This window comes from Amphiprion ocellaris, chromosome 5 (genome assembly GCF_022539595.1).
Source record: "Amphiprion ocellaris isolate individual 3 ecotype Okinawa chromosome 5, ASM2253959v1, whole genome shotgun sequence".
In the NCBI taxonomy this organism is placed as follows: Eukaryota; Metazoa; Chordata; class Actinopteri; family Pomacentridae; genus Amphiprion; species Amphiprion ocellaris.
The window spans coordinates 32368655-32381248 of NC_072770.1; the positions used below are offsets into that span (position 1 = coordinate 32368655).

General features: G+C 39.0%; 1 protein-coding gene across 3 annotated transcripts in view; it reads left to right on the forward strand.

Moving 5' to 3' along the window:
• ppp1r16b (protein phosphatase 1, regulatory subunit 16B) overlaps positions 1-12594 on the forward strand; it is a 107655-nt gene that overhangs the window by 27444 nt on the left and 67617 nt on the right. For 2 of the 3 annotated variants that reach the window (XM_023263039.3, XM_023263042.3), the window contains exon 2: positions 11620-12031. In XM_023263039.3, coding sequence (XP_023118807.1) covers positions 11764-12031 — 268 coding nt within the window. In that variant the 5' untranslated portion in view covers positions 11620-11763. Of the gene's footprint in view, positions 1-10273; positions 10407-11619; positions 12032-12594 lie in introns of those variants that run through there. The other variant, XM_023263040.3, reaches the window with a different exon arrangement.

Genomic DNA, 12594 nt, shown 5'->3' on the forward strand with positions numbered 1-12594 from the left:
GACACAAAGTCAAAGTGATCACAAAAAAATAGTTGCTGATGGATGTTTCTGTTGCTCAACTAATTGTCCCACCTCTCATCTGTCTCACTGTAGTCATGTTTTGCCATCTGGTTGTCGGTCTTTGTGTTTACCTGTTCATGTCAGGCCGGCACAGTTCCAGCTTTAGTTTTGTCTCCTCATAAGAACAGATGATGTCCAGCTGGATTCTCATGAACACAGACACACACTTTCTTGTGGTCCGGTGCTCAGCCTCCTTCGTGGCGACCTGCGGATCAACGGGGTCGCTGCCGCTCTGGGTGGAGTCCTTCTTATTTTGGCAGCAGCTTCTTCCTGCAGTTCATTACAGCTGAGAGGGCGACTGTGAAACTTTACGCCTCTTTATTGCAGACGGCGGTTAGACAGACGAAATGAATGGTTGTCAGGATGATCTTTTAAACACCTGAGGAAAATTCTCATTATACTTATGAAAAGTGCATTTGTAATGCCTTATGGGGGCATTCATGGAGATATTGTGTGCCTACTCAGCATAGTAATCTTCTCATTGGAAAAAATGTATTGTTTAACTTTATGACTGTTTGACCTCCACCCTGTTGTAGTCAGCCTTGGATTGTACTCCAACACTGACACTGTTTTTGTAGTCAGCCAGTCTCCTCCCGTGATTTTCTCCTTCTCAAAATAAATTGGATAGAAGTGATGACTAATATTAAGGCTTCTACTTCAAAATATTTTAATGAGGCGCTGAGGAGGACGTGGATGGCATGAGAGAGAAGAAATCTCTTTTGGTGTTCGACCACCGGGCTTCATTTTAAGCTTCAGATCCACAAATTTATTCATTCTAAAAGAATCTGCATCAGGACACTCATTACGTCGGCGCCCAGACGAAAATATTCAATGCGAGCGACTGACTCCTGGTTTGGAATTTTACGTAGATCCAAGTGCAGTTTTAAAGAAATGAACAGATAAGACTGCTTACGTTGCATTACTTCCATGCATGGGGTATTAACCTTCTGTTGACTCATTCTACTCTTCATGAACTTTCCTCCCAGCATTCACTGTGATTGCACTGGGTGTATTTGGGTGGTGGTGGAGGGATTTCCTTACAATTAGAGGAAGCACTGCCTTTTTAATTACAAATTAAACATTCACTTGGCTCCAGCCTGGATTGTCTGCCAAGAGGAAATTTCTGTTAGCATTACCGCTGTTTTTTTTTTTTTTAGTACTGCTGCTGTACTAGTGCAGACAATTTGTAAATTTCTCACATTTTCAGTTACTGAAAAAGTAAATTGTGAAAAGTCGTAATCCTAAAACATTCAGAACTTGCTGATTGAGTTACTGCTGGTGGTTTAAAAAGGCAGTAGACTCTTTCATGAACTATTTTTGCCTTACCAGATTTACAACAAAAGAGAAGGGTTAGATGGACATTTTTTGTTTATATGAATAACTCCTAAATATGTTGTGTTGCTCTGTGGCTCCACTATTACAATGTAATCAGAAAGGTTTGATGTGCATTAGTATTAAGTTAAAGAGAACATATTATACACTTTTACAAATTCCTCATTTTTATTTTGTGGTTTACCAGTTGATTGTTCAACTGTACTTGCTACAATATAAAAATCCTGCATTATTTTTCTTCCTGTACGTTGCTGCAGCACCTCATCGCTCCTTAAAGGCCGTCTTCCTAAAAAGCCCTGCTGTGATTGGTCAGCTGGCTGGCTGAAAATGAGGCAACATCTGCTATGTACTGTAACCTCACATCTGGAAGTGTAGACAGATGCAGTGTGGGCTTTGAGGGTGTGTCAGATTAGTTACTAGGCAGGCGTTATGCAAATGTGTGACATGATGACATCGATAAGTATAAACAGAAAAGCCTTTAATTCAAACAGGGCGTCTCAGGCAGGTAATGTTTTGTGGGAGAGAATAATTCCTTTTAGTGCGGACTTTGCAAGTTTACAGACAAAAAAGTTATATAGCAAACAAAAAAGGAAAAAATGTAGAAAGTATAATATGGGCTCTTTAATACAACTCTGATCTAGTATGAAGGGAGTGAACAGTAAAGAGTAACTGATGTCTGTGAGATAAAGTTTGCATGCAAATGTTTTCTGAGTCACTTATGGTGATGATGGTGGATTTAATTCCAGTGCAGGAATGTTGAACTCGGCCACCAACAACAGAAACTACAATATAAAGTGATAATTAATGAATGCAAATACATTGAGTTGTGAAAAGAAAAGCCAACCTGTAACTATCAAATCTGAAGGTTGACTTGATGAAAAACTTCTCAGATTTCAGCAGCCTTTCAGTCATTTTAAAATGGTAAGTATATCTTGTGTATGAAGTACGTCTCACCTCCTCCCATGTCGACTGTTCTGTTGATTTGTCTCCAACATCAAAGTACAGACTGTCCATGTCTCCGCAGAGGCCAGGGTCAAGCCTTTCCAGTAGCACTGGCCTTGCTAGTAAACACACATTACAAAGTCTAGCGAACAATGGAGATAGATACAAATACTGCAATTTTTTTTTTTTTTAATTTTAGCACTTCATTATTAAATTCATGAACTTGGATTTAGCAGTTTGACTGAACAATCCCAACTCAAGGTCCTTTTATGAGCTTTTTGTGGTGCCTTCAGCCGCATCACATGTTTTTTTTTATTAGCAAATGGAGTTTGTTCACTTGTCATTGAGACAGATCTGCTGACATACAGCAGAGCTCAGTAGCTTTTAAGGTTGCATTAATAGCACTTTGTGAGCGTCAGAGTACATTGAGGTTCGTTTGGAGTCAACAGTTTCCTCTGTTGTCATGGAGACATATCAGCAAGTTTGTTGGTTAACTTGATTCACTGTTACAAACCCAGCCGTTATCACATACTGAGCTCGTGTGCCGTGGAATTCATCTCGGTGACATCCGAACAAACTCTTTTTTACTCTCTGGTTGCTGCTAAGTGGACCTTGAGTTGTTTTGTCGAATGGAATGACTAAATGTTTATTTCTCTCTGCCGCTCATAAACACGAGAAACCATCCAGCAGTTTGCATTGAAACCGTAAATGGGGACAAAATTCCAGCAGGACATCTAATAATAATAAGAGGTTTAGAGGAAATCCTGCCTGTGCTGTGCTATGTGCTGTACAGTGGTGTAACACACTGTGCTGCCAGTATCTATATGTCCACAGCTTTTTGCCCTCTGTGCTAAATCACCTTCATAATTATGATGGAAAAGCCAGAATGACCTCAATCCAACTGGTTTGTGGAGATATAAATGATGTAATGCTGATGTCAGCACTGCTGCATGCACACACATATGCACACACATTTTTTGTGATGCTATATGTTGGACTCCTTCATTGGAAGCATTTCTTTCCTGCTAAAGCATTTAACATTGATTTAGGCCTTACACAAATGTGCTTTTAATTCTAATCTAGCTGTCAAGTGAAGAGCGGTCCTCATAAGAGTGGAAACTAATGAACAAACATTTCACGAGAGGAAAATGGATTAAAATGATGTGAATCCTCAGCAGCAGAGCCTTTGTACTGGCAAAATGTTTAAACCTCTGAAACCCCAAACCTGCCGACAGCTTTCAAAAGCAAGTTATCTTTTAAAAAAAATCACCAAAATGTCACCATTAATCACAGCCAGAAACTCTAAGAAAAGAAAGAATAGTCAGATTTTTACCTTTCCAACCATCCTTGAACTATTGGTGCATCACTCACTTGCAATTCTGTCAGAAAGTGTTAAGAAATGCTTGTGGCTGTTCGTTAAAATCACTTTTTTTCTGTGTCTCAGACTTTTCTGACTGAAATAAAGGTTGTGTTTACACAGAGCAGATAGGAGACAGGCATATCAACAAACAAAACTTGTAAACAGTAAATTTATCTATAATATGCAGTCATGATTTTTTTCCCATCTTTGAAAAATGATAGGCACCAAATGTGCAGCTACAGTATACCAGTAAAACCTCCATATAAAATCTCAATTTCCTTGTCTTTCCCCTGTCTTTTTCATTTTATTTTTTATTTTTTGTGAAATAAATAATCAAAGTAATTGTACTTGTATTTTAAAAATAGATTTAATGTATAGCATTGTATCTGTGCCATATTGCACAGAAGGGACTTTTGAGTTTTCTCTACTTCTATCCCTGGCTGTGCTGTTTCCATAGAGGTGCAGTACTATTTTCAATTAAAAATGGGCCCACAGTGGGTAGAAATGTGACGGCGAACACCCACAAACCGCCTGGGGTTCGTAGAGTTAAACTCTTTTATTCCCACTTTATTCTTCCAGTTACCCCAGTGACATACAGCACATGGCTCTAAGTGAGCAACAAAGCTGTTTATCTTGGGCAGAGTAGTCTGTTTTTATTGTCTATGTGTGTCTCTGTCTTTCAGAAACAAGTCAAGTCTGTTGTCTTTTTCTAAAGTCCAGACCACTTTTATTTAATTCAGGGGTGTGGGTGGAGTTGTTTGCATTTCTGTGTCCTTGTAATCACAGTAGAGCAGAGGGGTTTGTGAAGGCAGCTGCCAATTTATGAAAACAACAACCTGACTAAATTTAGAGGAAACCCAAAAGAAAAAAAATGTTAGTAATTGTTACTCTATTTTAGGAGTTGGCTTTGGGCATAAACAGCTTACTGATAGAAGCAGCAGCTTTATTCTCATTGTCTGACCTGCTTTTTTTCAAATAATCAATAAAATATTTAGGCTTTCCATAATGATGTGAAATACAAAGTGTGAGTGCAGTGTAACGTTGGTTTCTGCAGCCAGGAAGCTGATTGAGGTCAATCTGTGATTTGCTTCTTTGGCCCTGGGGAGCAGCTGTGATATCACCGGAGGGCTTACAGTCACCCACAGCTCTCCGTGTTTTACATATCTTCAAACAGTTTGTCATTGCTTTCTGCCAGGACATCATATCAAGTACAAGTGTTTCCTTGTCTGTTTTTAAACCCTGCTGAGGCGCCTAATGGGCAAGACGATTTCCCCTTGGGGCTGCAAATGATTTATTCTCTTCTATCTTGAGCCGTTGTAGAAACGCCACTGGCTGTGCTGACGAAATTTTCCTCTTCACCTGTTTTTCATCTTACAGCAACAAGGCTGCATGTCAGCATGTTGGTTTCCTTCCTAAATTTCAGAATTTATTTCATCTGTCAGAGAGCCGTTGTAGAAACCATCAAATGGGAAACTTCTTTTATACCCCCCTTCTTTTATAACTGCCTCCGGAATAAATCATGGTAAAAACTTAAGCTGTCCACATGTGATGAGCAGTGAAGCTGCTTCAGGCGCTGGTTTCCTATCAGAGAGTGACGTTGCCCAGCAGCTCGTCAACCTTTTCACTCGTGGGTTGTGGGAGAGAAAGAACAAATGATTATTCTAACAATCTGTGGTATTGTTGGAAAATTTTCATACTAGTTTTGGCAGCACCTTCACCTTATATTTTCCCCGAGTGGGCAATAGTCAGGTCGTTAATCAGAATGTAAAATAAGTGGGAGAGGAGAGAAAATACAGCCACAAATCCAGGCCTGGACTCATATTGCTGTGTGTACATGGTCATTATCAGGGCTGTCAGTTTGGGTTCAGAAGGTTCAAATCAAATCTGTTTTCACTGATAAAGGCTTACAGATAATACATAATGTGTTTGCATCTTGGGCTGCAAGTGCTTTCATTATGGATTCTGCTGGTTATTCTCTTGATTAGTCATTCGATGTGGAAATACGAACACACTGAAAAGTGTTCATTGCCACACCGAGGAGATCACTTGTTTTGTCTGTCAAACCCGGAAAATAGTTCATTTAGTAAATTATAAAATTAAATATACAGCAAGTTATCTCATTTTGAAACCTAGAAACATCAAATCGTGGTACAATTTGCTTGAAAATGACCCAAACTATGATTCAATATTCAACAAAGTTGTGGATATAGAAGAGAGTTTACATCTTTACTAAATAACTCTGGTTAGAGATGCTACTAACCAGAGAAACATGTGGAGGAGGTGGCAGATGTTTTTCAGTCCATACTCCGTATGTCTTTCTCCTGCTTGCAGTCCGCTAACAGCAATTTAAAAAAGCAACCCAGATGAGTGTATCAATCCTTTTTTTTTTTTTTTAAATCAACTCAAAGCTTCTGTCTGGAACTTTTTAAAGGAATTTGACAGTTAAACAGCCAGATTTCAGTCAGAAACTTTGATTCTGATTTTTGGAACATTTTCTGCTGAACCATGTCTAATTTGTGTATTTTTTACAGCATAGAATATGGATATTTATGAAGATATTTGTAAAACAAAATTAAGGTTGATCTAGGAAGTAATTTCCGAGATGACCTTTTTTTTAAAAACTGCCCATTGACCACTTTTAGCATTGATATTTGAGGCTGTGTTTGGGGACATTATTTTAGGAACTAATACAGATAAAAACCTGACATTCTCACTATTACTTCTCATTATGCCATTGATTCAGAACCTGAAACATAGAACAGGTAGATCAAATCATGTCTGATAATGGGGAGTTTACATATGAAAGAAGGGTCCCATGTTTTTGTAGACACGACGAGTCTCTTCCAAACCAAGATTTATGTCTTGGTTTGGAAGAGACTCCAACCCAAGTATGGACAATTTTTTTATTTTCGGGTTCTGAAAATTAAAAAAATCTATCCATAATAAAATAATAAAATCTTAATTATATTTTGAAAATTATTTTGAAACTCCACTGCTCTGTTTGGATTAGGCTATCTAACATTAACCATTATGTCATACCTGCTCAGCCAGTTCTGAAAGTTAAACGAAAATAACTTTTTTTTTTGTGACCAACTACATCATCATATAAAGTATTCTTTATGTTTTAATTTGTACTATTGTGACATGCAACTACCTATGGTTGAGAATACATCACTAGTTGACTTTCGCATTATTTAGTTTTACTCCGAGAAGGAGGCGGAGCCTCAGTGGAGTTATGTGATGATCGGTGTTGGTCTGTTTGTCTTTTAGCAACATTACTCAAAAATGGAATAATAGATTTGGATGAAATTTTCATGGAAAGTCAGAAATGACACAAAGACCAAGTGATTAGATTTTGGCAGTGATGCAGCTTATAGTCTGGATCCACGGATTTGTTAAAGATTTCTGTATCATTGGGAGATAGCAGCATGGCGTCGCTGTAACTATGACAACAAGTGAAAACTACGTCAGCTGCCTGCTGTTGATCACATGATAGCAATCTGACTGCAAATCGCCCGCTGTGGACTTATCAGGACATATCCGTTGGAAATGATACAAGGAGCAATTAATTAAATTGTGGGGTGTTTCTGAGTCCCATCAATTCTCGCCATCTGCTACATATTTAGGTCAGGAAATTCGGTATCCGTACATAATGTACACATGCAGAACACATGACTGTGCTCAGCGCAGCGTCATTTTGTTTGTAGGTGCATCTATATTAAATGGCCACATTCTATGTTGCCGTGATTTCTGACACACATTTTTCAAGATTTCAGCCGTCGGAAATGATACGACGACAGCAGTCTTGGCGGAGTACTGCGCTGTCTGAGTGCTTTTCTTGTTTTGTTAATGTGTGCTCAAAGATGGAACTTTTCATTTTAACCCAGATTATTTCATCTCTTTGTCCAGTATTGCAGATTCTGATTGAAAGGCATGATGAAAAATAACAGTGAACATTTCAGGCTTTTATCTTTACTAGTTCCTGAGATGTTTTTAGCAAATCAGAGATGGTCACTGATGATTTGACATGAATTAACCCATTAAACTCAGCTGCTTTAAACCAGAGAAGGGCGGCTGACTTTTGGCTGCAGTTGAGCACGCTTGAATTTAACTGCTAAAATAGAGCAGTAAAAACTTTACAACCAGACAGTGGTATTCATAGTGAGTTGTAAAGTAAGAAAATATGACCAAAAACCAGCGTTGCCATTTGTTTATGCATTTAAATACAAGATAAATGAAGCAACTCACATTTACGTCTTAAAATTTGACAGGTCATCATCATCGTCAGTGGAGTTTTTACTTTGCTCATTATCTGTTCATGCTGAGCCGACAAAACGTTTGATAGAACGCGTTGTGAAGTGGGTGGTGAAATGATTTTGGCTCTCAGTTACTCATTAATGCAGAAGTTGTTTGCGCGGGCAGGGCTGTATATGTCATTAGTTGCTTTTTTGTGTGTGTGTGTGTGTGTTTGGAAGTGTAACATCATTACCTCTTCTGTGACTCCCCTGATTTGATCAACAGCAGCTCCTGGGTTTCATATTCCCCGCGCTAATGCCATTGACCATCAAAGACGGCTAAAGAAAACACTGGATGTTCCTTGTTTGTCACACATCCTCTCTGAAGTTAATTCACTTTGCCTGCTGTGCTGGAGACAGAGAGGTGCGCTGTGTCTGCATGGGCTCAACCACCATGCATCAGAGGAAACCTAAACCTTGTAAAGTAAAGCAGCTCATCTAAAACGTTTTATAGACGTTAGCAGTTTTGGGTCATATTTGTTCTCAGACCCACTTTATTCTTTGGCATTTTCCTGCGTCTGCTTTACTTATTGTGATTTTTTTTGTGATGTTTGTATTTTATTGTTGTAAACTCTAATTTACTTACTTAGCTTTTACCTTGGTATGGTTTATCTGTAACCGTGAAGGTGATGACATCTATCATGGCCACTTTAACAGATGTAGACGGCGAATTGTTGTTGCTTTTTTGTTTTTTTAAAGGTCTTCACTTTGAATTGACACCCACCAGCCAATCAAAAACCTTTTCCCACTACTGTAACTGGGTGGCAGTGTTGCAGGTGTTTGTGCATGCTTGACTCTTTTAAAGCGTTTATTATCTCATCAGCTCCTTCACCAAAAGCAGCTCTTATAAACCAGAGAAAGGCGCCTGACACGTTGGCTGCAGTTCAACTGAGCCAACCGTCATTTCACTGATAAAATGACGCAGTAAAAACTTTACAACCGAGCAAATGTTATTCATAGCAAACTGTGAAGTGTAATGTGTGCAGGAGAATTAAGACCTTTACAGAAAAAAAAGCACAAGTGAACTTGGACACACAGGTGCTGTGTGTGATGTATGATTCATTTCTACTTATTTACACACAACATCTGAGTGCTCTCCTTTATACCCAGCATGGTGCATTTCCTGTTTTAGTAGCAATGGTACATTAAGATGAGCTTAAGGGTCTGTTTCATGTTGTCATTTTTAATGGATGCACCTCTGAGTTAAAGAACAGTGTGTCAGGCACAGATGATACTGACACGACAACAATATCACAAATGTGTGAGTGCGGTTCATACCATCGTACTATTCCAGGAATAACTAGTAGTACTTTCACAATAGATTTACATGCAAACCTTCGAAAATGCTATTACCTGCAGTATGATGAATATACAGGTGAATATATTTATTGTTTGTTTAAATGTTGCACTGTTTATTTGACCTTTACCACAACAGAAGACACTGTACTGCTCAAAATGCACCGTATTATAGTGATATACGGTGGTTCCTCATCTAAGTTATAGAAACAACAAGATGAGCTTATTGGTGATAAACATAATCACATTAAATACATACAAAATGCTGGAAAATGATACGCTCCATAAGACAAATAAACACAGTCAAAAGATCTGCGTTGTTAACCTTTTAAAATAGACTAAAAACACAAACTGGTGAATATTAATATAATGAGCAGAGATTGAAATGGTCTTAAAAACATCCAGCTAATTAATGAATAGCATGCTTGTTGTGCTTCACATAATATATTGACACTTACCTTTTCTTTCACCTCCTAACTCAGCGAGTTTCTACTGAACAACATTTTCTTTTCACTCACTCTGCATCTGCCGTCTGTCTTCCTTGAAAGATTTCGAATTGCTGACAGCCTTAGTTTCAAATTGCTGCAGAATAATTTGAGTCCCTGCTGCTAATCCTCTTTTGATCCACCTTTGGGTCCTGACCCAGTCTTTACTAATCATTCACTGTAAACCAGTTTTGCTGTGTTTTAAAGACATTCACAGCTGGTGCTTCTTTCACAAACCTCATTGTCTCCATCTCCACTGTTTGCTAAAATGGTTTTAGTTACAGAGAAAAGTTGAGGGCGAACTCTCATCTTTACGAAGTGTGTCTTTTGAGTTGCTGACTTGGCTGCCGGATGAGAACGTAACGGACAACTTGCGCTCACTGACACACAAACTCAGACATGCTGTGCCGGTAAACTGACGACAGAAAGTGATGCTGTAGGAAGTGATTGTACTTCTTGTTTCCTGTCCATGTTTTTAGCAGTTATTCAAGCTGCTGCAAAGGAAGTGTAGCGTGACGGCTGACTGAGTAGATGTAGTGGCACATTGCGCTTCATCAGGCGACGCTGCTGGATCACAAGGCTTCATGAAAGGCTACAGAGGATGTATAGTATATATTGGCATTTGGCAAATAGTAGGTAAGAACATGCAAATTTTGTTTTAAAGCTATGGATGGTCATTTGTTTTAGTATGAGTGTACGGGTTTATCAGAAGGAGGTTTTCTGGCTGTGATGGTGAAACTAGCACACAGGTTTTTAAATATATATATATATATATATATATATATATATATATATATATATATATATATATATATATATATATATAATATATATATATATATATATATATATATATATATATGCGTATTTACACTGTATGTGTTGCATTTAACTCTATGCTGCTGATCTTTATTTATTGACAAAACATGGCCTTCTCTTTCTAGATTATTATTTGTAAAGGATTCCATATATTCATTGAACTAACAGTAAGATGCTTTTTCTGTGGATCCTTGAAAATGACAAGAAACTGAAGTTGTTTACTGTTGGTTCAGTGATGCTGTAGTCTTTTAATTGTCAAAGAGAGAGAGAGAGAAAGGCTTGTTTTCTTGTTTACAGCCAGAGAAGCTACATGTATGTAACACTGACAAGAAAAATCCCCTCTTCAGTTCACTTACCCCAGTATTTCTTTGTCCTCTTTATCAGTTTCTCATTATGCTGGCGTTTGCTTGTAGCTTTCAGGAAGCGGTTAACCTTGATGGAGGATGCTAAGCAGACGGAGGTTTATACCAGCTTACAAAGCAAATGGAAAATCAAAACTGAAACTTATGCTGAGTCATTTTGTAAAAAATTAAAAAACTGACCTTCAGTCTCATGGAGGTACATTTTTCCCTCAACACCATCAACTTTTTGGAGTGAAAATCATGGCAGATAACGGAGGAATGAAATATTGCTTTCATTTTTGTTTCACCTTGATGGTAACCGCAGAGCCACTATCAGATCTTCTTTTTTCTTGTCACAACAGACTAAAGAAAACAGTGTGACAACTAACGAACGCTTGTTCAGTGTTTGGTTGCCTGGTAGCTTGAGCTCAGGTCTGTCTAACTAGGCCACCAAAATGCAACTCTGTGCATTTTGCTGTTGTGCATCAGACCAACGCTCAGCTGTGCTTCCCGAGAGACTTTATTTTACAGCCTCTATAACTTCCAGTCCAGAGTTTACTAGAAATGTTGCTTTCCATTGGACAGCTTTGACATTTTATCTGCTGATGTATTTAATAAAGTCCCGCCTGGTAAAAGTTTGTGGCTGATATATTTATGAACACTTTCTCTCTCTCCGCCTCCTCTCTCAGGCTGTTTTACTGCTGCTGAAAGGATGATCATGACGATAATGGGAGGAGGCCGCGGCCGAAGGTGCAGCCCTCGCTAGAATCCTAATTCTAACCCAATTCACCCCTCTGCTGTCACCCACAACTGCTGTCCTTCCCTCCGGCGCCATGGCCAACCACCTGGAGCTGATCCAAGAGCTGCAGCAGCTGGACAAGGTGCCCAGTCTGGAGAGGCTACGGGCGGCACAGAAGCGGCGAACCCAGCAGCTGAAGAGATGGGCTGTGTACGAGAAGGAGATGCAGAACAAGAAGCGAAAGGCGGACAAGAAGGGGCGCAACGCCAACAACCTCCAGCAGCCAGAGTCAAAGAGGCACGTGTCGTTTGCCGCCAGTGTGGCTCTTCTGGAGGCATCGGCCAGGAATGATCCAGATGAAGGTAAGAACAGAACAGTATTTGTGATAAATGTTAATGAGAAAACAAGCGTGACTTCATTGGGAAATCTGCAGAAGTACACTTACCACTCACCATTGATTGACAAATTAAATACAGTGGTCCCTCCCCATATTGCGGTTCACTTTTCGCGGTCTCACTGTAACGCAGATTTTTAAATTGCATTTGGTATCTTGGGATTTTGTGGTAGATATAAATTTTCATATATTCATTATTGTGGCGAGCTGCGTCGAAGAATGATGCTGGAAAAAGGATAGCTGCCTTTTATGCACTCTGCAACTGGCAGATGATTTTATTTTGACACACACAGAGAGCAACACTATAGAAATGTGGCAGGAAGTCATCAAATACACTTCACACTCACAGTCCTGGCAACATAACGCTTGCTCAGACTAACTAGGCTGACTAAACCACAGAAAACACAATAAAACACAAACACTAATTACTCTGTAACACTAACATAAACCAAAATAATGACATTTAATCCCTCAACACCCCGAACTCCCATGGTGCATTGCAGCACAACAGTTCAGTCATCGCGATTTTAA